Raw genomic sequence first — 26819 nt, 5'->3', positions numbered from 1 at the left:
ACTTTAATGATATCTGCAATACATTCATGTTGGTTCTGTTCTGTTTACCCAGGGGGGTTATCGCTGCTCTCCCTGCTCTCATCCATGCTAGGCTGCATGGATGCGCAGGGAGTTCTTGCCCAGAACAGAACCATACCGCCAATCCAAACTGTATGCTAATTGTCCGTCATCTTTGACGATAGTGGTCCTGACAGAAATTTATGTGTTCTACAGAAGTTTTAGAATGACATGAGTGTGAGTAAATAATTACAGAATTTAATTTTGAATGGGGTAAACTATCCCTTTAAAAACTTTACTCTAAAAATATTCACTGGATAAAGAGTGACAACTAATTCCATTTCTGTTCTTTATGCTCATTTACAGGTACATGGCTAAGCATTGTATTGTGTGCAAGTACTTGTTAGATCTCACCTATTCGATTCATTGTACAGGTCACTGAACATTTTTACATCTTTGTCTTACTTATAGCTTATCTGCAGCATTTATCTAAACGTCTTTATGAACAAAATCCTTTATTTTCCTTCCATGCAGTTCACATTCAGTTCATTTTTGTCTTTTTTTCCACTGCAAAGAGCAGTGCATTTTGTTTTTTTGTCCATTCTTCCCATGGTTCATCATGTTCCATTAAAGAGAAAATTGTTCTGCATAATGCACCGAGCTCAGGTACCTACGGTGTGTGGCGTCCAGTAAATGGAGGAAGATTAGAAGCATAATGAAGTAAAACTTTCAGAGATGAGTTCAGCGTATCTCTAGAGAGTTTTACACCATGATGAATAAGTGGTTGCTGCGGTTTTATGAGCCGGTGTATTTGTGGTTAGGCAGCATGCACGGATCGAGACTTCTGTCTTGAGCTGGAGAGATGGTCTAGAAGTAGGTGAAGACATGGCAGAGGGACAAATGCGGTTCTCTCTTTCATCGCTGTATGGGCCCGCACATTTCAGCAGCTTGAATGAGTAAATATCCAGATCAATCCATTATTTCAATGCCTCACTCCCAGAAACCTGCATCTGATACTCATGGATCATTAAACCCTATACTGTCATAAACCTGCACACAGGCAAGAGAGTTCAAGAGTCCCTCTGAGGCTCGCATGCGTTCCTGCCAAGATGCAATAACCAATCTAAACTAGCAAAGTCAGATCTGGTCAATTTAATGTAGCATCAAGAAACAGAGCCCATGTTTTACTGCTTTTGGACAGGTTGGTGCTTTAGTAGGCATGGTGTGGTTTTCTGTGCAATGTCAAAATATTTCTTCTGTCTTATCTATTGAGAAGGTACATGCTGTTTTCTCAGTGTTTCGAGTAGGACAATGATGAGATAGCTCATACACTCAGTCCAATCCATCTTCACAAATCCACAGGACTTTCAAAATCGTAGTCACTTTTTTTGTTGCCCTGTTTTCCTTGTGTCTATGTTTATGACTTATTCTTACCTCTAACAGGTCTGCCTCAACAAATTATGCAAGTATCTTTCTTTCTCACTCTACTCATTCTGAAATCACTTTACTCCAACTCCACACCTATATTTATAAATTCTATACTTCTTTCATTCTAGCTGCTAGTAGTGTATTTGCACTGATTAACACATGGTGAATTCTTGCTGCCATGCAGTTGCATTATGGCAGGTTAACGTGTTATGCTCATGATGGAGTGGTATCAGAGTGATCCTGAAGTGAGAAAAAACACAGATGCTCTGATTTTCGAAAATGATATATTTAAAAAAATAAAACGTAGCTTGTTCTAGGCAGTCACTCAACTCTGCTCTGTCAAACGGTTTGACTTCTTGTCTTAGCTTGTAAACAGCAATTACTCGTCTCCTGATATTTGGACTTCAATACTCTTTCCCTCTCTGGTAAAATTCTGTGATTTCATCTCACGGATCTCTTCCTCTTGCTTTCCTTTTGAGTTTTAAACTCTTCCAATTAATGATGTGTTCCGAAGGAGCATAAAATTCCTCCCTGTCAACAATGCCAATGAGATGCTTAAGCCAAGCTCCTAGGAACACAAACAGAGGTACAAAAAAAGATATGTAAATGAAGTGTCTTTTCAGATAATTTGATACATCTGCAGGTTTGATCTGGGTCCTTTCATTTCCCCACGTCTATTCGTCTCCAGTTCTCCTACTGTTAAATCTCCTACTGTTGGCGTGATTAATGACAACAGAGGCCGTGTGCTCATGTTTCCCCCCCCCGCCCCCTCTCAGAATCAAACTCTTTAATACCATTTTATAAGCATGTTAAAAGGCCTCGGAACGAGCTGTGAATGGTTCCTCCTGTTTTCCTTTTTTATCAACTCCAGAGGGGAAAGCAGAAAAATCTATTTTGTCTGAATCAATATTTACTCCTGATGTTGTCTTCTCCCGAAATAATCGACAGCTGGTCTTTTGTTCAACCCCCGAAGAAAGTAAAAAGGAACTTAAAGGTTACCACACTAGAGTAGAAGCAGAAGAAAAAGTAAAACCAAGGGTAATGACAATAATTTACCTCTCGCAACATCCCCTGAGCTTTGCTGTTCATCTCTATAACTCTGTGAACCTAAAAAGCAGCTGCACTTCTGTAGATGGCGAGACATTATGGAAAAAGCAGTCTGTTTTCACAAAAATAAATAGGTAAAAAATAAATAAATAAAAATGACATTCTACATACTATACATACAGCTTTCATATATGGGGTTGTGCAAAATTAAGAATTGAAGAAATGGCTTTCTTTCAGTTCATGAACTGAATTGGCCACACCAGGGTTACTATTTTTTAACTATTAAAAATACTTTTGTTAATTGAAATAAAGCTAAAATCGAATATAAATATTAGATAATAATAATAATAATAATACAATCCTTACATTCAAATTCCAACTCAGCATCCTCTTTAATTCAGCTTTTAATGTAGTGGATTTTAAATTCAGAAGTTAATTTGGAATTTCAAATTCAAAATGACTTTTTTTTTTTGGCATTCCTAATTCAATTCTGAATGTTGCACAACCCTGTTCACATGGCTTAGACATATATAAATAATATAATTTTAAGATCTCCAGTGGCTGTCTTAAGTCATGTAGCATCAGACATTCAATTGCATATGAAGTATGCAGCGTGGTCCATATGAACCAACCACTTCCAGACAGGTCAACTACTGTAACAGGAAATACTCTAATAATCAATAACACCCTTCTTTATGCTATCAAACATTCAAAAAATCTTTCTGCTCGCCATGCACTACAATTAAACTTAGTGACCCTGATAGTAATAATGTATGAAACTTCAACTGTCTTACCTTCTGCTAATGCTTCTGTTTGTTAATACATTAGAAAACCTCCCTGTTCCATTCATGTTTACTGCTGATAACTGTGAAGCCGAACCATTGCAGAATAGTTTATACTGTAGAACAGAACACCATTATTACCAACAATTCGAAAGCTTTTCTGCTCCACTGCCCTCTGAATATATTACTATATATCTCATAATACAAAATGAATACATTACATACTCGCTCAATGAAGTAAGAACTCCATTATCAATCAATGGAAAAACAGCTGCACACCTGTGCACAAAAGAAACAAATTACCTTTATACATTCTCGACGATTAATAGCCGAATTTATAATCTGACAATGTTAAAAGAAACAAAATGATTTTATTCTGCCTGTTGACCTCATTGAAAGTAAATACAGATATAGTAAAAGACACAGGTAAACCTACTGCCAGTTCGTTATTAAATGTATTGCAAAAAATGTATTAATCTGTACATTTCCTATTCCAGGTATGGTATGGTACGATATGGAATACAAAACTGAGAAAGTTTATCTCCAACTACAATCAATTCACCCTGCAGGCTTGTCACTTCCTCTCCTTTTAAACTTGCTCTAATCCCAGATAATCATTGCTAACATGAGTGGCTTTCTTTTAAAAAACAGTCTGACATGTAAAAAGAGAAAGAATCTGCCAAGTAAGTGAAGGCACAAAAAAAATTGGAAGATAAGTTTACAATATTGTGACTTTCAGTTGTCAGAGTACAAGAGATCCGACAAGAGGAGATTGACAATTATGTGCCATGTAGAGAAAAGTGAGAGACAGATGGGTGGAAGTTCTTAGATAATGCAGGATAACAGTGTTGAGACAAGCAGATGTGGGGAGGGAGTCAGTCTCGTAGGGTTCTATTTAAACATAACAAAGAAAGACATGATATTGATGCCGAGGAAATTGAGAAAATTTCAATACAATGTCAGCCAGGAATAGGTTGGTGAGATCAGGCTGGCAGCTTAAAATTTCTGGACCGTTTCAAAGGTGTTGGGACTCCTATCTTGGCCATTGTGCGGTCTGTCTCGTATCACATAGGACTTGATTACCTGTCTGTCATGAGCGTGTTACAATTCAGTCTCTCAAATCTGACAAATAACTCAATTTCTTGCACGCTCAGAATGGCAAGAACCATTTTGTGCTATTTGGTTGATAGTATTACACTATGAGAACACAAAGCAATGCCGGAATCAACTTTCCTTCAGTGCGGCAGCTGTGCTATTGCAGCAGTTGGCACTTTATTGAATGAAGTTACACTTACATTTTTGAGACGTTTTAACATTGCAGTTTTTGAAGCAAGACCTTTAAAACCGTATATCCAGAAAAAAAAAAAAAAAAAATCAGATGAAACAGCCATGAAAGCACAACATGTATTATTCTGAGAATAATGCAGAAAAGAAATGGGATTAAAACCGTATATCCAAAAAAAAAAAAAAAAAAAATCAGATGAAACAGCCATGAAAGCACAACATGTATTATTCTGAGAATAATGCAGAAAAGAAATGGGAAGTTTCAAGGTGATTCAGCACAATGTTGTCTATATAACTTGGCAACTGCAGAAGCATAAATGTGGAATAATGGATTTATGATTACGGTTATAGAACGAGTCATTAGCTAATTATTCCAATTAATAGTTATTTTGGTTAGACTCTATTTAGTGCTTTATTCAAAGCAAATCTCCACTTAAATCAGAGATTTTGTCATTCAGCAGAAATATCTCTACAGTATAATTCCCGTGAATCACTCAATGCGGTAGCCAGGGGTAGAACGCTACAACATTTTCCAGAAAGGATAGACCGCTACGGCCTCCCAGGAAGGGGGATAAAGCAAATACCATGTCAACAGTGAAATATTGGGCCTGTAGAAGAAGTAGAAAAACTGGAAGTTCGGTTCGATATCTTTGCAGCTCCCCCATGAATATCGCTCAGTAGTTTGATCTGCTCCCTCAAAATGTCTGAAGAAATCTTTCTTTTCCACTCTCAATCCACTATTGAATCTCAGTGAAAGGAAGAAGGAGGGCTGCTTCATGGGTTTGGGGACTTATTGGCAACTTTGCCCTTTAAACTGATGGATGGTGTGACCATGGCTGGATTTGACGGCGAGACTTGAGCAGATAATCGGTAAAAAGGACGCAATCACTCACACCGACCGTATCTTGCATTCAGACACTACTGTGGAAGGGCTTAGCACTAGGGGAAGGTTGTTTGGGAGTATGTGAGTTATTGCTAGCTTTGCTGGCTAATCTTGTCCATTCCTCTCCGCCACGGCCCTGGTGAAGGTGATGAAAACAGAAACCTGACTTTGGGACTTTGTAGTTGCTTATCCCCGTATTGGATGGCACCCTTTGACCCTTAATACACATCCTGGGGTGTTGCAATGCTATATGAGTTGATGGCACAATTGTTGTGAGCGAACTGTCACCTTTTCAGTTCTGATATATATATATATATATATATATACAGATTCAGCAGGTATCAAAGAAAATGCAGTTACAATATTGAGCCACTGCCACTGGAGATACTTAAATGTCATGGCAAAATATCATTCAGCCATCAAAATAATTTTGATAAGCTTAGACTTTGTTTTTAGCACTTTAGTCAGCATGTTGAGTGTTCACATTACTGTAGTTGTAATGTACTCAGGTGAGTGATCAATGTTTAGAAGAGACATGTAACTCATTTAATTCAAAATTATTCCCAGCTAAGTGAGTTCATGCTTTACTTTTGGGTAGCATAATGAAACAAGCTTGAGTGGTTTTTATAAAAAGGTTTTTAAGAAATTAGTTAACATGGTTTATTCTTGGTCACTGGAACTGGTTGGAAACTACATAATTTGCTCTGTTGCTCTACTAGACCAAACAGAATGATAAATAATCAAGTAACATAATATATTTTACTAGCAGGTAAAAAATAAATAATTGGTAAAAAATAAATGCATCTTTCTTTTTAATTTTGCTTCGTTTTTATTAAATGCACCATTCAAATTTTTTTTGAAGAAATGCATTTAATTGACTGTAAAGACTTTTACATTGTACAACTGTAAAGACTTTTACTTTGTAAAAAATATATATTTAAGATATACATATATATGTATATTAGAATATTAATATTTAAATACTACAGTGATTTGAAGGATCACGTGAAACTGAAGACTAAAGAAATGTCTGCTGAAAATTCAGCTTTGCTATCACATGAATAAATCACGTTTTAAAGTATATTAAAACAAATATTTTAAACAGTGATATGACTTCTTTCAAAAAATTATATAATGTTACTGACCCCAGATGTTTGAACGGTGGTATATTAATATTTCTTAATATGTATTTTTATATTGGTACATGATTGGTTACATATTTAAAAGTGTGTCTCTGTGTTTTCTTATTGGACACTTGGACTAGATTAAATTACCCAAAGCAATATTTTTAATACACTAATAGGCTCTTTAAATACTCTGTTACCAAATGTGCTTATTTTATGTGCATTGCAGTTTTTACTTATTTTGCTTTGATACTGACATCATCATTCAGAGGGGAAAACAAGAATTAAACCACTCCAGTCATGTGACTTATCATATGTACATATAAATGGTATTTTATACCCCTTTGTTTATAGGTGGACTTAAGATTGGAGCATTATATGCATCAGACAGTCTAAAGATGAGGCCAGGAGGAGACTAGTCTGACTCTTAGAGCCCCATTTTTTTTAGCATTCAGACTGCTTATGACCCCAGTGATCTGCTTAGTTATCCAAGGTCTGCTCTCTGCCCTTTAAACAGAGTGGCTAAGTGCCAGCTGTTTGGCCCAGCTGAGTGGTAATGTCTTAGGGTAAACACTGTTGTTTTCTTTTGCTTTGTCCTGATGTGCCCTTTATTCACGCTGCAGTGATTTTGCTTTAAGTTTTACCCTGTAGTAGTTTGGGAGCTCAGGAGACCCAAGTTTGTGTTCCAATAGTTATACTGAACTGTTTTTGTTTCTCGGTTGCAAAGGTTAGAAAAGCTGTTAGTTAAGTTGGACAGATATATTATCATCTGTTGCTGCATACGAGTAGTTTATTATTGCTAAACTGAGTCTGAATTGTAGGCCAGGATCCCTCTGTGGTGCATTGTGTTTTCACATCTGGAGTTGGAACCACGGTTGTGAACCCTGTCAGCCCTGCCTCCTAAATTACAGCAACAATGTAGATATCATCCAAGTGTCTGTTTGCTGTGCCCGGTGCCCAGATTTTTTTTTTTCTGCTTATGCACTAACCCTTATTCACTGGCCTAGCAGGTGTAGTGTGTCCAGATGGTTGTGCAGGCTGCTTCACCCACTGGCAAGGCAGATGCTGCTGTTTGGACGGCCGACTGATTGATTCCACTGCAGACTCTCGCTGTGACCAGGCCTGGGTCACTTCTGCAACGCTCTCCGTGTGCACTGACATTTACCACAGAGCAGAGGACTTGCCCAGCTGGGGGCGGATTACGGGAAATCCTAGTCTTTTCATTGGCTATGAACAGTAGGGTGTTGTTTTGGCCAGATTTAAAAACTGAGACGTCAATGGCTAGAAGGTTTGGAAGGGAATGTGCACCATCCCAAGCGATTGCACTAATTAATGCACATTAGATACAGTCTGGGGATGTAGGTATTTTCCAGGGGTCAGTGGATATGAGGTGTTTAGTGGGCATCTGTGTATCAGCCTGAGGCCTTCATTTGATGCAATATTAGAATATTATACGCTTTGAAATGTATGTTGAAGTGTTACATCTGTTAACAAGGTTGGACGAACCATATGGGGATTTGGGCACATGCCCAGGGGCATCACTTCCAGGCTGGGCACCATGCATTTCGTTTATACTGATGTGTGAGTTTAAAATGCTTAAGTGGGACAGTTTTGACTGTTCTGGCTTTCTCTAGTCCACTGCACTGTCTATAATGCTGTTTATAAGTTTGCAGGCTTTTAAATGAGATAAAAACTGTCTGAAAATCTGTCTTCTAAAATAACAATTAAGTACAGTGTAATATTAATTAACAACATGTACTTATATATAGGTTTAGGATTATGGTTTGGTTTAGAGTTAGTTGCTTGTAATTAGGCATAGTTTACTGTTATTACTGTAGTAATTACATATAATGTAATGTGGACACTGTAAAATAGTGTTACCTAAAAATGAAATGAACTTTTCCACGACATTCTAATTTATTGAGATGCACCTGTACAGAGGTTCTCAACCTTGTAGACTCGAAAGCTCCCCCATCACCCAATTATTATTACTTTTTCTCCATCCTGCAGTCATTCCCTGGTAGAGAACCACTTGTTCGTTGGGAACTTCACATTCTGAGTTATTTATGTAAAAAGCTTAGTGGTTATTGAACCTAGCTGAAGGGAAACTGACCAGAAAGCATAAAAATAACATGTGCTGTGTGTTTTTTTAAACTTGTCTGCAGAACAGAATCCTGCAAAATAATCTGTTTATATGCAAAATAAACTGCAATATACACCAGAATTTAGTAAAATGTATTTTTAGTGAGATTATATCTCAATATATCGCTGCAATGCTCCGAATGGCTTTTATTAGTGACAAAAATGACTAGACATGAAACATAACTTACCCCTAACACCACAAACACTTCACACACTTCAGGTGCTGCAGCCATTCCCATTCAGGCAGATGGGCACATTCATTCCCATGGCCATATGAGTTGTCTGTGAACTCATATGGCCATATTGATTTTTTTTTTTTTGCTGACATTTACACCACCAGACTCTGGCTGCACTGGCTTTCATCAATGAAGTCTCAACCTTAATCACACTTCAGGCCTGTCACAGCACCTGCCCGGAGGCCATCACCACTACTCTTTAAGAGACAACGGCTCCTGCTAAAGCCTCCAGAGCCCATTGCAGAGTGTCTGTGCGCACAGGTTCTTCGAAAGCCACGTGCCCAAAATAAACTTCTTCACCTGTGTGTAAATGTCAATTGGCTGAACACCACTGGGCAGAGTTTACTCAGAGCGTCTGCGGCATCCGAGCTGCTTGCTAACAGCAGAATTCTATGACTTGCACACAAGGTGACATGTGTCTGCACCTTAAAGTGCTAGTACTGTACAATTATATTGTATTATATTGGTCAATTTTAGTATTTTTACCATTGTCCTTCAAGTATTATTTTAAACACTGCATTCTCTACAGTATTTTGTCTATTTTGTCTCTAGTCTAATTAATTGTAAACAGACTTATTCATACTGGATATACTAATAATCATTCAGAGCAGACCATGGCAAAAACAGTTGTGCTGCCAAATATTTTTTTGGAAACTGCGATACTTTTTTCAGGATTCTTTGATGAATAAAAAGTTAAAAAGAACAGCATTTATTCAAAATATTAATATTTTCTAACAATATAAAACTTTGCTATCACTTCTTATCAATTTCAACACATCCTTGCTGAATAAAAGTTTTAATTTCTTAAAAAAAAAATAAAGAATAAAAATCTACTGACCCCAAACTTTTGAACTGTAGTGTATATTGTTAGAAAAAAATTATATTTTAAATAAATGCTCTTCTTTTTAACTTTTTATTTGTCAAAGAATCCTGAAAAAAAGTATCACAGGTTCCAAAAAAAATATTAGGTTCCAAAAAAATATGAAGCAGCACAACATTTTCCAGCACTGATAATAAATCAGCATATTAGAATGATTTCTGAAGGATCATGTGACACTGGAGTAATGATGCTGAAAATTCAGCTTTGCATCACAGGAATAAATGAGATTTTAATGTATATTAAAATAGAAAATTTTTATTTTACATCATAATAATATTTCACAATATTACATTTTTCCTGTATTTTTGATCAAATAAATGCAAAACTGGTATTGAGGAACCTGAAATTTCAAAGTGTTGGTGTCTTGACATCTGTAGGTCCATTTTGCTTTCATAATGTGATGTATTTCCAAGTGAAATAGGATATTTAATGGTTTATTTAATTGGTGGCCGTTCCATTCCAAAGTGGAACTACACCGAATGAGATTTTGTTAAAGTAATGCTTAAAAAGCTGTTTGGTTGTTGGTTAACATTAATGAGTAGCCCTATGAAGTGAGATAAGTGGAATAGGAAAGTCATTTCAGAAGAAGATTTAAGATTATGAAGACAAACAATTTTTTGTCTTACAACATGAACCAATGAATTGCAGTAAGATAGGAATGTGTGTTATGGAAGTAAATGGGGTCCGTTTTGATTTCATGTTGACCTAAGCAATTCAGAGTTAACTTCACTAATATATCTTTGCCCTTTTATGCTGCTGTAGTCGAAATATGCAAATATGCAAGACTTTCTTAGTCTGTATTAATTTCTTTCTGCCTTATTGAAGTTGCCGATGATTTTAATGGGCTAATTAATTAAATATGTGATTCTCTGAGCAGCATTAAGGGAGATGATCTATAAAGAATGAATAGCCTATTCTACCATCATTATGGCTGCGTGATAATAATGTTGATATCAATTTGTTCTCATTTAGTAGTTGAAGAAGACAGAAGAAAGGTTTAACTTGGACGCTAGAAGATGGGAGGATGCACTTAAAGCTGTTAGCTTTCTCGTTTAGCAGAGAAAGTATCACAGGTTCCAAAAAAAATATTAAGCAGCACAACATTTTCCAGCACTGATAATAAATCAGTATATTAGAATGATTTCTGAAGGATCATGTGACACTGGAGTAATGATGCTGAAAATTCAGCTTTGCATCACAGGAATAAATGAGATTTTAATGTATATTAAAATAGAAAAATTTTATTTTACATCATAATAATATTTCACAATATTACATTTTTCCTGTATTTTTGATAAAATAAATGCAAAACTGGTATTGAGGAACCTGAAATTTCAAAGTGTTGGTGTCTTGACATCTGTAGGTCCATTTTGCTTTCATAATGTGATGTATTTCCAAGTGAAATAGGATATTTAATGGTTTATTTAATTGGTGGCCGTTCCATTCCAAAGTGGAACTATACCGAATGAGATTTTGTTAAAGTAATGCTTAAAAAGCTGTTTGGTTGTTGGTTAACATTAATGAGTAGCCCTATGAAGTGAGATAAGTGGAATAGGAAAGTCATTTCAGAAGAAGATTTAAGATTATGAAGACAAACAATTTTTTGTCTTACAACATGAACCAATGAATTGCAGTAAGATAGGAATGTGTGTTATGGAAGTAAATGGGGTCCGTTTTGATTTCATGTTGACCTAAGCAATTCAGAGTTAACTTCACTAATATATCTTTGCCCTTTTATGCTGCTGTAGTCGAAATATGCAAATATGCAAGACTTTCTTAGTCTGTATTAATTTCTTTCTGCCTTATTGAAGTTGCCGATGATTTTAATGGGCTAATTAATTAAATATGTGATTCTCTGAGCAGCATTAAGGGAGATGATCTATAAAGAATGAATAGCCTATTCTACCATCATTATGGCTGCGTGATAATAATGTTGATATCAATTTGTTCTCATTTAGTAGTTGAAGAAGACAGAAGAAAGGTTTAACTTGGACGCTAGAAGATGGGAGGATGCACTTAAAGCTGTTAGCTTTCTCGTTTAGCAGAGGAATGTAGTGAAATATCGATCTGATACTTGCCGTATATGTGGTCGTTGCTTTTCGCTCACCCAATAAAGCTGGTGAACTTTATTCACTCCTCTGACATCTTTATTTAAGAGAAAAATCTGTGAGGCACAAAAAGAATCAGTGAGTTTATGTGCTTTTATAAGTGCTATCAATTGTGTAGAATGCAACACGACCGAAGAAAGAAAGTCTTTACGTTTTCCCATCTGCAGTCTGGCAAGTGATTCTAATGTTCCTGCTGCTTTTGTTTTTGTTTCTCAACTGTTATTAACCTTAAAACCCTTCAATGGAAATCCACTCTCCCATTTTACCACATATTGGTGTACGACTGAATCTTCTAATGACCCTTTGCAAACTAGGTTGTACTATATAGGCAGCTGTAAAACGCTTTTAGAATGGGACGTTAAAATTGCTTTGGGTTACCACAGCATCTGAATGAAAATGACTCTTAGCGCTTGTGGCCTGTGTTATGCTAGTGCTAGGATCTGATTTATGAACATCCTGTTGTCTTGGGCCTCTGTGGAATTCGGCTCCTCATGTTTCAACCATGTTTTTGACCAAATCTTAGATTGTCTGATTCGGTCTGATATCCTACAGCTACCTTCTCATCTGTTGCTTTTATCCTCCACTAGTTTTGGGGTTAGAAGGGCTAATGAGTAGATTACATCCCCATATCTGCTAATTGGCTTCATCACTCTGTCTCCTCTCCACCAATAAGCTGGTGTGTGGTGGGCGTTCTGGCGCACTATGGCTGCCGTCGCATCATCCAGGTGGATGCTGCACACTGGTGGTGGACGAGGAGATACCCCCTGACAATGTAAAGTGCTTTGAGTGCCTAGAAAAGCGCTATATAAATGTAATGAATTATTATTATTATTATTACATGCCGTGGAGAGGGATTACAGTGCTTTAGACCTGCTAACTATTGCTTTACAGTGCTGTAGTTGCAGGGAAATATGTTGGTGCCATACTTTCTATGGGAAGAATTAATCCAGGCATTATGGGTAAGCTGAGATTCGATGCCTTAGACGCTGACCTCATTGATGAAGCCAAAAGAATCCAGGTAGCAAGCACTGCAGGATTTCTAACGTGCATGAATTGCATGCATAAATTATGGCGTCGGCCTTGGAAAAGTGCTAAAGCAAACGAACTAGAGAGTTTTGTCAGATACTCACCCAGGCTCAGTGTTAATGGAGTTGCAAAGTAAGGCACACGTTTAGATCTTCAATATCACTCAGGGCTTTATAGCGCAGTTTATGAGCGGAAACGGAGGATGGGTTTGAACTCTGTTTCCCCTCAGTGAAGCAAAGCAAAAAGCCAGACTCTCTCAGGAATTGCTGAGTAAACCATAACCTCTATATCTCAGCTGAGTCGCATAAAAGCCACCTCAAAGAAATGGCACTCATCAATTTGGAAGTTTTTCTGTCTCTTTTTCATGCTTTATTTGTCTTGTCTCTTGTCACACCTATCCTTGTTTATAACAAACACAACCCTTGCTGCTACCGTTTTATCATTTTCCTAAAAATGTCAATTCTGTCATTATTTACTCACCCTCATGTCGTTCCAAACCTGTGTGACTTGCAGAGATATATTTAACACTGTTTTTGTGTTGTTACAATAAACGGTAACTAAAGCTTTCAAGCTTCAAAAAGAATGCAATAGCACCATAAAAGTATCATAAAGTGGCCCATACGACTTTGTGTGCTATATTCAAAGTTTTCCAAATGAAAGCTCTGTATTAGAAACCAACTGAAACTTAAGTTTGTGCCTTTACCATTCATACAAAAGAGCTTTCAGTGGAAGTCCAGTCTCTTGTTTTATGACATATGGTGTACAGTACAACTGAATTAATGACCTAATGACCCTCAGTGATTTATTAATGAATCTGACTGATCTGGTTCAACTAACTGATTCAATCAATAGTCAACTCACTGATCCAGGACATCTGTATTTCTGTATTTATGAAAGCAAGTAAGGTCCATCTTCACACTAATTCTGCATTTTACATGATATCTGTTTATATCTGCATCTGTTTAATTGTAACAATGTACAAAAAGGTTGCAGTAGTTATCAGCCCACTGAATCTGTCGTATGGCATCCTGATATCAGAATACTTAAAATATAGTGCATAAAGTGACATTTTTTATTACACTTTATGGTGCTTTGTGTGCTTTTTCAAAGGCTGAAAGCTTCAGTCCCCATTAATTGCATGGAAAACAGTCTTAAAAATCTTCTTTTGTGTTATATGGAGGGGAAAAGTCCCACAGGTTTGGAACGACATGAGGGGTGAGTACATGCTGACAGAATTTAATTGTTGAGTGAACTATCCATTTAATTTCCCCCCTTTGTCGTTCACAAGCATTAAGACCTAATAGAAAAGCGCAGACTTCTAAAAGCACATTTAAATGTTTTTCTCTCCGGACCAGCAGGGAACATTGTCATTTCCTAACCCCTGTCCCCTCGATCACAGCCCACCAGAGTCATCTTCTCTAGTTTTGTTTAATAAGAAAATCATGCTGAGTCAAATTATTAGAAACTAATGAAGTCTCCACACAGCTGTATCACAGAAATGAACCGATAAGGTGACCAACATGACAAGCAATCAATTACGCTTTCCAGTTCAGACAGATGAGAAGAAAAGCAAGAGGGTATAAATTGAGGCAAGGCAGCAGGTGGTGTTCTTGCTTCGGATGCCCGTGTCCCTGTAAGCAGCCACACAACGGAGATGAAGGCAGACGGGCACAATACCCTTGTGCTTGGCTTTCTTTTGTCACATCAAACAAGGCCACACATTTCTGTGAGCATGGGAGCACATACGCTCTTTCCTCTTACCTCATTTCTCTGTTCTCCCATTGGTTGTCATCTGCTCTGACACCGACTTGGATACTCTCTCACACATGCACGGAGTGTGATCGCTCACACAGGATGCTTTCTAGCAGTTTGGCAGAGTGCAACAGTATTGAACATAAGGTGGATTTAAAGGTGCTTTTAATACACTTGTCAATATGTCTTAATTATCCTGACCCCTAATTAATCTGATTGATTTTTTTTTAAAGTTTTAAATCTGGTATTGATCTGATGCACTACATGTCAGAAGTTATTTTTTAACTTGACACAGCATCTTGAAAAATGATGTGGTGCATTAGTCAAAGATGTTCATCATTCATAGAGCTACAGCTAGGGTTTTCAAGCTGGGCCAGAAGAAGGGTACATGGAACATTTACGAGAAGAAAATATATAATGAAAATTTGTAAAATCTTTTATTTGTTTAATCTTTGAAAACATTTATATTTATTTATTCATTTTTTAAAAATATAATTATTTTATATAATTATTTTTTACCTTTATTAATGTTTAGTGTAATATTTTTTACACTCTTACAGAATTTGATGTTATTACTGTTTTTATTCTTTCTAGTCATAAATCATTATTAATCACTAATTTAATTTAAATGTTGTTTCTTACTGAATTTTCAAAAATGAAACCATCAATTATTTATGTTTAGAAACAATGTGTTGTCCTCATACAATAATATCACCTAATATGTTTCTCAGACAGTATAAATGGGTCTTTGCACATGGAAATATGACTTTATATTTTAGAAATGGTGTCCCATTTAAAAGATCATCATATGTGGGGGTCCTTGGCTTGAAAAGTTTGAAAACTCCTGTTTTTGAACTTTGAAAAGTTTGAAAACTCCCCATTTACCTTTGGTCAAAAAAAAAAAAAACCTTCCAGACAGATTGCAAGACCAAATCATGTGTGAAGAAGTCCTTAGCACCCTTTTAAATGGTAAAGTTCTGTCCATTTTTTTTTTTTTTGCTGACACTTTGCAGATTTGGCCAGTTTGAAGGACACAACATAATTAATGTCCAGCCTTTTCTTTTCCGTCCCATCTTAATTTCTTTATCATTTTATTCTCTTTTTGTTCCGAGACTGGGTAAACATATGCACAGATGCCCTGTGATAATATCTGCTCTGACATTTTTGTCTGGATGGATGTTCAAATGATGTTCACCATGCTGATTGGAGAAATTTCTGTCATGCTGTCTTATATGCAATGCTATCCCTGCCCTGCTGAGGCCATTCTAAGAATATTTGCTTCACGCGGCTAAGAAAAGTAATTGAGTTTCTGAGTAACTAAACTTGCTTCTGTTCTCTTATGAGGAACGCCATTAAGAGAACTCCTGAAGGACTGGAGAAGCAGTGGGTTGAATAGAAACAACCATAAAAAGTGAAACCTTGTTTGGAAATGGTGCCCTTAACCCCCAGATGTATTTGTCATTAAATCGGAGATAAAGCAGAGTATGCCTTTGTGAGTTTAACAAGAGACTGCATAGTGCTATCCGAGTGTCACTGAGGGCAGTGCTATTTTAGCAGCAAATTAACCTGTAGGACAAGAATGATAGTATTTTTTCCATTTCCGTAAACACAGCACTTTTGTCAGATTTGGCTCATTAAATCTAAAAAAATAAGCTAAAATAAGCATTTATTTTCCCCTCAAAATACACAGTGCTGAGATTCTCCTTTTTTTTGTTTTTTGTCCGTGTCGTATCCTAGGGGACATGTCAAAGAAAACTCTGTGCCGTATTGCTGAGTGTGCGATCGCAAATGGCTTTTTTTTTCAGCTGCAGTTTTTCCTTGAAACTCTGAATTGCTGTAGTAATAACTTGCTTGAAGCTCCCTAACGCTGAAGCTCCCTTGCATGAATTCTTCTTTCAAGGGATTTGAAGATAGCGACAGTGTAGAAGCATACAATCTCATATCCAGAATGCTCATCTGAACAAACAGTGAGGTGCAGCAGCTGTTTGAGAGCTGTCCTGTTAATATGCATTCTGTTTCCCAGCTGGCTCCTTACAAGGCCATTGCCATCCTATGCTCTCCAACTCCGCAAAGCAAATCAAACCAACACTTCAACATTTTTGACTGATCTTCTATAATTGCCTATGATATTAGCTTCAATAACAACTAAAGGGGCCTCAGTGAAACGCAGAATGGCTGAACAAGGCTGCAGTTTGAACAGACATTGAAGTATTGAAGGCATTTTATTGAATGGCTAACACCTTGAATATGTACTTTCTATGTTGAAGTATTTATAAAAGTATGTTTAGTTTATTTGTTTGAGTTGTTGTTGTTGTTTTTATTAATAGGAAACATTTAGTGAACAAAGACAGGAAAGGAATTTTAAAGTGACTGGGGTCCCACTTATGTAAAAAAAAAAAAATTTTTTTTTTTGTGTCATTTGTGATTTATTAATTTTTTCCAGGATTATTTGATGAATAGAAAGTTCAAAAGAATTTCTAAAATAAAAAAATAAGAATTTATATATTTTTTTATTTATAAAAGAAGAAATAGAAATATTTTATAACATTATAAATGCCTTTACGGTCACTTTTGATAATTTTTTTATTCTGTCAGTTTTTCAGTCTATCACACACACACACACACACACACACACAAACCATACTGATCCCAAGTGTGTATGTATATATGGTTTATATATGTTTTAGTTTAGTCATAATAATCTGTCTGCTTCTACCATTGATTCAGTGTTAAGCGTTCTCATATCGGAAGTTGTGATCCTTTTTTTTTTTTCTTTTTTTTTTCTTTTCTTCACTGGACCCCTCCAACATTTCGGGTTTCAAGTCAAGTCACATTTATTTTTATAGCGCTCTATACAATACAGATTGTTTCAAATCAGCTTCACGTTAGTAAACAGGAAAATAACAGTGTTAAAATACTGTAAAATTCATCAGTTACAAAACTGATTCAGTTTTAACTCCACAGAAGATAATAGTGTCAATTATCAGCTCAAATTATTTCAATGTTGTTTCAGTTCAGTTCAATAACTGTCAATGTTGCAAGGTTAATCAATTATGAAATTAGTTCAATTCAGCTATAGGCAGCTCTACAGAAGAAAATAGTGTCTTTAAAACAACTTCAAGTGACAAATGTGTCATAGGTCAATGTGGATTCAATTCAGTTCAATAACAAAGTTAGTGTATCTCAATTCAGTTCAAATTATTTTCTCATCTGATGTGTCAGTGCCGTTAAATCGATGATTTATTGAATATTACTTGTCTTTTTAACCCAATTAATCACCTAGGACAGATATATATCCTATATTGTCTTTTAGGTTGAGCTGGCCCTGTGTATGCTAATGCATTTTTTCTTTCAAGTTAGAAAGAATAGCTTTTTTTTTTTTTTAGCTTCAAAGCAGCTGTGTGATTGTGCATAACCTTTCATAAAGAATAATTAAGAAAGCATTGGGTTTTACTAAATCACAAAGGGAGAAAATGAAGCCAACACCTTCATTATTCATGAATGGGTTATCTAATCTAAAATATTTACGGTTTAGACCGCACAGCTGATGATTTATGCTCTGTGTTTCTGATGTATTGAATCTGTGTTGAATGTATTCCCTAGGAAGGACCTCTTGAGCGGATCTCTGAAATTCCGTCTGTGTGTCTAGTGTTATGATGTACTATTTAAAACTGAGAGGAGGAACAGGGCTGTATATTCAAAGATGGCATGTGGGGTGTGTCATTGTCAGAAAGAATCCCTGCTTCCCTCCAGCTGAAAGGGTGATTGATGGAGAGCAAAAATAGGTGTGAAAGAGTAATAATGTTGCTGGAAGTAAAAGAGGAATATGGACAGAAAGGTTGGTGCTGCATGGTTGACTGGCCCTTACAAAGGGAAAAAGCCATCATAAAAACCTCTCTGTCTACCATCGACCTAAAAGCCACAAAACAGCAATTTCCTCTGCATTTTAAAAGCGGGATAATTACCTTTAATTCTTAATGAAGACTAGCTTTGCTTTCCTAAGTTTTGTATAATTGACCAGAAAAGCCCTCAGCAGAATCATTGTGCTCTTGCTCGCTGTAAAAGCAGCCTTTAGTCATTGTAGGGTCGACAGAAAACGGACTTGTTGATCTACACCAGATATGGTCAGTACACTTGTTTTAGCAGTGCAGTTGTTTTTAACTAAGAACAGGAAAAACAGAGTTTTTTGCTCTTTCAAAAGATGTAATAAACAAGGCAAAATCAGGTTGTATAAATCCTTTACATAGAGAACCTTGGCTATGTAGTTCAGTTCTGAGAATAAATTAAAAGTAAGAAAAGTGCACTGAATGTTGGCACTGTGAGGAAAAATATGAAATTATAGTTACATTTTATTAGTGTTGTGGCTAGAGAGAGATTGTACAAGACTGTGGCAATTTAAATAGGGGTCAAAGGTGAATTCACTTCATGCAGACACAAATGTGGGAAAGCATTGCAAAGACGTTCTGCTTTGTATTAAAGTTACATTTTTTGAATCGTATCAGTCTAGAATGATGACACTTATTCTGCACATGCTAAGTAGAGTTTAAAAAATGTGATCATGTCATATAAGGAAAACAGTTTGAGCTATAAAAGGTTTCATAACTATATTCCTTCTGCTGTGTAATTAGCTTTATCTTCGGTTGTTGGGTAAAAGCTAACATGACATGATGTAGCAGATGGTTATTTCATTATGGCTCTGAAGGCAATGACAATTATAATTCTAGTGCTAAAAAATGTATGATTGAATTCAAACTTTTTATCTTTTTAAAAAAAAATTTTTCTTCTTGAAGACTGTTCTTGACTTTTTGGCTCATCAGTAAGTTCTAGGAGAAAGGACTGAACTAATTTCAAATAATTATAGTGTACTCACACTTTTGCTTGAAAAATGAATTAAATACAATGTAGAATAAATTTAATACAGTGTACAATCTGTGCTATTACTACTTTGATTTCAAATTAAATCAAATTCGAATGATTTATTTATGTACCGTATTGTCCCGAATATAAGACGATATTGTTTTCTTGGAAATACATCTGAAAAAACGCGGTCGTCTTATATTCGGGCCAATACGGTATTTTAGAAGTGTTAACAATTGATCTTGATTACTTTTTTAGTTGTGGGTGCAGTTTTAATTGGGGTTTCAATTTTAATACAAATCTAAATGCAATTATTTAAATATTTGTAAAAATAGTATACTTAAGCAGATTTATGATCGAAATGTAAAAAACTGTATTCAGTAATTAAATGGAAATCTTTCTGTTTCAGGTTGTATGCACTGGATCGCAGGATCAGGAAGAGAAGGCTGAATGTGTACCGGGATTTCAGGAGAAGGAGTACCAGGTGGAGTACAGTGGAGGGTTCCTCAAAGACATTCCTCTGCTGCAAGGTACGGCAATGATGTCATCATCGGTGAATGAGAAGGTGCAGGTTTGGTAGTGGAATTAGCTTTTTTTTTTTTTTGGCTTTCTCTTGCCTCTCACTTTCTCTCTTTCACACAACTGGCTGTGTACGCCAGCTGGAGAAAGAACAGTTCTCGAGGGCCGCGGGTGAATGTTGATTGTTCATTATTCTCATTATCATGCACAATACTTTTCCGTTTATTAAAAAAAAAGGCTCCAGTGTGCAAACAAAACATCAAAATGATCTGGTGCTCATAAATTATTCTGTTTGATTGTGAGGATATTTACAAAGCCTTTGTGATTCCAGTCTCTTCCAGTGGCTGCTGCTTGTAACGGCTGCAGCTGTTTAGAACTTTCTGCATAAAAATTCATGTCAAGATTCTGACAGACGCCGCCGCCATCCAGACATTTTTTTCAGAGGCAGTTAGGACAGATTATCAAAAAACTTTAGAATGGCCAACACCTCCAGTGGCTGCTGCTTGTAACGGCTGCAGCTGTTTAGAACTTTCTGCATAAAAATTCATGTCAAGATTCTGACAGACGCCGCCGCCATCCAGACATTTTCTGTCTGCATCATATTTTTCAGAGGCAGTTAGGACAGATTATCAAAAAACTTTAGAATGGCCAACACGCGCAAGACAGGAACGATGACCGCAGAAAAAGAAAAGCAGAAAGTGAGAACTGCTAATAAAGGAGTCGTTTCCTCACAGGTCTCCACATTCACACAACGAAACTCTCCTGAGATCCCCGAGAATCAGAGTGATTAATGAAATTACAGTCTAATTACACATGTACGTCTCCACAGGATACTCGTACACTGCCTTGCATAAAAAAGGCAGCACCATGAGTGTTTTGAGGGCAACAACATATTAATCACTTTTTAAGATAAATCATAAACAATGTGTTGCCTGATGGAGTTGTAACCCACCCACCCCTCAAGCCTAACATGAGAAATGAATAACATAAATAAAAAATAAAAAAATGCAATCCACTATGTGGTGTTCACCTCAGAGATGTCCAGAAGTCCTGTACTGCATGTGAATAGTAATCAGACAGGGGACTAAACATGCTGCAGAGTTCAGCCCTGCAGTGAGAGCAGGCAGACAGTGGCTTCACTGCAGGATGGAATATAAGTGTGAGGTGCTTGTACCAAACTGATCCCCGATTGTGAAAACCTGGCAAGAAGTCACGAGAGATATTAGTGGAGGCGTATAGCCAAGCTTGATAATCATAACCGGTCCACAAAATAGTCTGAATGTGTTGAACTGCTTGAAATTGATGTACTATGCTTAAACAACTAATCCACTTGTCCATCTATCCATCCATCCATTGTTTGTTTGTTCTATCTATCGCTCGATAGTTCATTCTATCTATCGCTCGATCGTTCGTTCTATCTATTAATCGATCATTCAACCAATTGTTCTATCGATCATTTGTTCTATCTATAGACTGATTGTTCTACCATTTGTCCTATCAATCGTTCTATCTATCTATCGCTCGATCGATCATTCTGCCAATCATTCTATTGATTGTTTGTTCTATCTATCATTAGATTGTTTTAGCTATCGACCGTTCTACCAATCATTCTATCTATTTATTGATCTATCGTTCAATCTATCAATAGTTCTATCTATCAATCATCGCCTTGTCTTTCTATCCATCCATCCATTGCTTGATCGTTCATTCTGTCTATTGATTGATCATTCTACCAATTGTTCTATTGATCATTTGTTCTATCTATCAACTGATTGTGTTCTAACCATTCATCCTATCAATCTTTCTGTCTATCTATCACTTGATTAATTATTCTACCTATCATTCTATCAATCTTTTGTTCTGTCTATCTTTAGATTGTTTTGTCTTACCGTTCTACCGATCATTCTATCTATTGGTTGATCTATCGTTCTATTGATTTATCATTCATCCTACCAATCAATCTATCGTTCTATCCATCGTTCTGTCGTTCTATCAATCATTCTATCGTTATCTGTATATCCTTCTGTTTATTGTTTATGCTTGTAAAGATTTTAAACAATGCACTCCTCAGTGTTGCCATGCTCACTTATTATCAGCGTCTTTGGGATGTTGCTTATAAATATCGACAGTTAGGTTGTGTTTTGGGGGCTAATTTTAGGAATGTAGTCATATATTTGGCATTATTATCATCTTTTGCTTTGAAAGACCTGGCAACCACAGACCAGGGACCCAGTGGGTAGCAATTGTGGAGGAAAATGGAATGAAAATGTATAAATCAATAAAAGGCATACCTGTGTTTTTGTGAGTTTTTTTTTCTCTGGTATTTCATCCAAGCTGCCAGGGTCCAAACAGTGGTGACATTACTTAACTGCATTAACAATTACAGTAGTTGTGCACGTTTATGTGCAATACATGTGGTTGTGTATATAATTACAATTATTGTCATTTCAGAAGTCCACCACTAAATATTGAACTATGAAAGTAATAGCCATTATTTATATTTTAGTAATTAAGAGCATTTTAGAACATTATCATGTTTAAGACCTAATAATTAACATTTATCAATGTAATTTTGAAACGCATTTAAGGTTAAGGCTGTAAATTCCATCCATGAAGTGTCACCTGAAAGAAATCCTGAAAGATTTGTATTTTAACAGAACAGTGGGAATGATTTGATTGGCTAATCAGGCTCTGTGGGATCTCTTGGAGTCTTGCGATGATTGTCAGTCCTCGTTCAAAAAAGCAAAACAACTGTTCTTCTTGATTGTCACAATTCACTGGACCGTGTCTCCTCGGAGATGCACAGTAATGTCTTCAAGCTTTTCTTCAACTCCTCTGGGATCGGCAGTAATGTCTAGCTGGCACCGCTTCGTGCCCCAGTGGGATTCTAGCATCTCTGCCAAAGTGCCATTCTTTTCCGTCTCCTCTTCCCAAATTGACAGTCGTGTCAACAGGTTGCACAGCCAAAAGAGGAAGAATGGGCACCGTATTCTGCCAAGACAGTACTGCGGATGCTGCAGTTTACGTGACGATGAGTTTTTTGTGAACGCTTGTGTTTGTGTGTGCGACTGGACATGACTGTTGAGTTTGCACATAGTCACCGATTTGGAGCCGGTTTGACTGCTGTGTTCCAAGTTTTTGTGTTTGGGGGGAGCCATTGATCCATGTAATTAGAACAGTGAGAGTGGCGGCAGTCCTTACAAAAGATTGTTCCTTTTGATTTTCAATTTACTTAAGCTACAGAACATGATTACACTGACAAAGAACACCACTCAACACCATTACGCTGACAGACAAAGTAACGGGATGAAAGCACCGTCATCAGGCCAAAAATTTAATGAGAAGTACCACTTTTTCCAATAGAAAAATACATATTTTATCACCAATTCAGCAAGCTGGCCAATCTCGCCTGGAGTTTCAATCTTTTTATTCTATTCTATTCGATTGGGAACGGCGCTGAGGCATTCTGTCATCTAGGGACCCAGCGATCCATGCCCATGGAGACAGAGCTCAGTTCCGCTTTACTGAGTCACCCTGTAACCACTGTGCACTTCTATTACCCTAAATATGCTTCTGTCAGCACAGCACAGCACAACACACCAGACACACTCACTTATGTGCACAAGTTCGCACACATGTGCAAATAACTTTCCTAGTAAACCAAAACATAAGCAATGGCATTACCATGCTTGTTTGCAAAAGCGTGATCATTCAGTCAGAGAAGTACACAGCTTTTTTTTTTGCTGTAAGCTCTATGCTCTTGCAGGTAGTACAGCTGCTACACAAGAAAAACTGGCCAGGGCGAACTCATTCATATTTATAGATATTTATATGTAAAGTGTGTGTGTATATAAACACATTATTGTTCAGGTGTTTGGGTAGGTGTTGTTGCTTTTTTGGGGGGAAAAGTCTCTTATGATCAACAACAGTAATATTGGTGCTCAAGAAACATTTTTATTATTATCAGCATTAAAAATGATTGTGTTGATTAATATTTTTTGAAGTTTAAAAGAACATTTATTTGAAAAAGAAATCTTTATAATTGTCTTTACTACCACTTTTGGTCAATTAAATGCATCTGTGCTAAATAAAAGTTTTTCTCTAAAAAATGTGTAAAAGTATTTTCTCTAAAAGTAATTTATTAAAAATAAATAAATAAAAACACTTCAATATTTTAAAAATTAATAAAATTTGTGATCGAGCTTGAACAGCATGCCCAGTCTGCCTAATCTGGGCAGTCGTGGCCTAATGGTTAGAGTCAGACTTGTAACCCAAAGGTTGCGGGTTCGAGTCTCAGGTCCAGCAAGAATTGTCGGTGGGGGGAGTGAATAACCAGCGCTCTCTTGCACCTTCAATACCACGACTGAGGTGAGACCCTTGAGCAAGGCACCAAACCCCCTAACTGCTCTCATGTGCCCACTGCTCCGGGTGTGTGTACATCAATGGCGTTCCGTCCTTATAAACTGCGAATGCTCCGCATACCAAGGCCATTTGAGAGAATAAGTTCACGGGATAATTCATATAAACATGAATATAAATTAATCCCTTGTCATTTGAAATGTAATTTAAAGATTAAAGAGTTAGGAATAAGTACGTAAAATGATTTATTTGCCAAACGGCAGTAATTTTCTTTAAATCTACCAGTTGCGGTTGCTTCCGGGTGAGCGGATTCTGCGCAGCTTTCTCGCCTCTGCTCTGTTGCTATGACACGTCAGGATTATAGCGCGTTCACAGTGATTTGCTGGTCTGCGGCTGATTTAATGTGCGAGGTAAGCTGTTCGCTAAGCGCTCGCCCAAGCGGAAAAATGTGCTGTTGCTGTCAGATCTCGATTGACGAAAATCACATCGTGTTTGATGCAAAACCAACTCAACTAAATCAAAAGAAAAAAAACACTGTAACTGTATATTTTTGTTTTCTCAAGCAAAGCAAATTTTAAAAGTCCACTGAAAACATATCTTCTTACATTTTTGGTCATAAACAACGTATGTTGAAGATATACGTTATTGTCAACGTTATTGCCTAAGCGGTAAATACAATTTTTTTTTTATAAAAACGTGGACTATATAAAATTTTAATAATAACAAAAACTGAAATTATGCATATTAGTGCCGTTTCAAATATAAGAACATGTATGTGAATATTTACATATGAATGCTTAATCATATTCACAGTCCAGTAAGAAATTATATTGAATCAGCAGATTCTAGTGTTATAGGATTATGAGACAGAATATATGACGTATTTACACCACAAAATTGCATCAGTTTGTGGGGAACATGGTTAAAATAACATAAGCTAAATTCAGTATGGCAGTACACTTCATTATAGCCGTAAAATGAAACATAACTGTTCATGTACTGATACAAGTGTGGTTTTAAATGCATCACAACAGTGAAGAGGTTCTAATGAGCGCAGTCTTACTGTCTGTATGCTGAATGCAGCATTCAAATAATGGATAAACTTGAAACGATAGAAGAAGGGTTGGAGATGAATTTAATTTACAAATAAGCTAGGAAATGTGCATACTTTTAAATCGACACCTGCCCTGGTGTTTCGTCATCTGTGATCCCTTTTTAAAAGCCAATAGGGGGGGGGTCTTATCACGACTCAGCATACCAGGTTAAAAAAGTCACCGCTCGCCACTGGTGTAAATACACATAGAGTTAAAATACAGTGCAGTGGATATTGAATCAGGCTTATTCAGCAAATAAATGGTCGTGCCTGGAATTCATTTAGCAGTCTATTTTACACTATAACAATGGTATCGGGGCTTTTTTTCTTTGAAATCCATATTAACACACTCAGAATGTGTGACGTCTACGTCTGAGATTCTTGAACAGATTTGACGTAGTCGCATTTCACTACAACTCAGCAATAGAAAGTACTTGAATGGCTAATCTGGGTTAAAATGGGATCAACCTGGTTTTGCTTTACAAGTGTTACAAACCATTTTTGGTATTATTTGTTTGTTCTGTTCTAAATTTATCCCAGAACTACTTTCAGATTATAGCAACATGTGTTAATCAGGTGCAGCTGTGACGTGGCAGATTTAGCAGCTCTCAGATCATTTTCGTAAAGCATCATCAATTACGTAGTATTTGGGTGTCCTTTCTATAATCTCAAACTGTATCTCAATCAGGTGATGCAGTGACGTGAAACAGGTAACAGGTTTTGTGAGTGTGACAGATTACAAATTATTAGAATGTTCTGTTCTATATTTACAACAGAACTAGGCCTATATTTAGCTACATGGCTTTAGCAGTTTTGAGTTCTTGGGTGGCAAATATTACTGACTGCTTACTAATGAAACTGAACCCAAAATAAACACTAGACAGACTTTAACTAGTAATTTATCAGTATCTGACGATATTCAATATTTAATTGTCCATGTTCATTTGCCCTATTTTTTTACATTTAGATTGCCTTTGCCATCCTCTTAAAGGGGTCATATGATGCTGCTAAAAAGAACATTATTTTGTGTATTTGGTGTAATGAAATGTGTTTATGCGGTTTAAAGTTAAAAAAACACATTATTTTCCACATACTGTACATTATTGTTTCTCCTCTATGCCCCGCCTTTTTGAAACGCGTCGATTTTTACAAAACTCATCGGTCTGAAAAAGCGAGGTATGCTGTGATTGGCCAGCTATCCAGTGCGTTGTGATTAGCCGAATACCTCAAGCGTGAGACGGAAATGTTACGCCCCTCACATACTGTTGATGCCGTGTCAGGCCGGAGCGACGAGACATAAAC

General features: G+C 36.6%; 1 protein-coding gene across 1 annotated transcript in view; it reads left to right on the top strand.

The window, feature by feature from the left end:
• The window catches only part of LOC107738387 (cadherin-13-like), a 363553-nt gene that overhangs the window by 71124 nt on the left and 265610 nt on the right, over positions 1-26819 (top strand). The window contains exon 2 of the mRNA XM_016550141.1: positions 19950-20076. Within this exon, the coding sequence (XP_016405627.1) occupies positions 19950-20076 (127 nt within the window). The remainder of the gene's footprint in view (positions 1-19949; positions 20077-26819) is intronic.

This window comes from Sinocyclocheilus rhinocerous, unplaced genomic scaffold (assembly GCF_001515625.1).
Source record: "Sinocyclocheilus rhinocerous isolate Xijiao unplaced genomic scaffold, SAMN03320098_v1.1 scaffold975, whole genome shotgun sequence".
Taxonomy (NCBI): domain Eukaryota; kingdom Metazoa; phylum Chordata; class Actinopteri; order Cypriniformes; family Cyprinidae; genus Sinocyclocheilus; species Sinocyclocheilus rhinocerous.
Note: the sequence above shows the minus strand (reverse complement) of the source record. Positions and strands in the feature narration are given on the sequence as shown.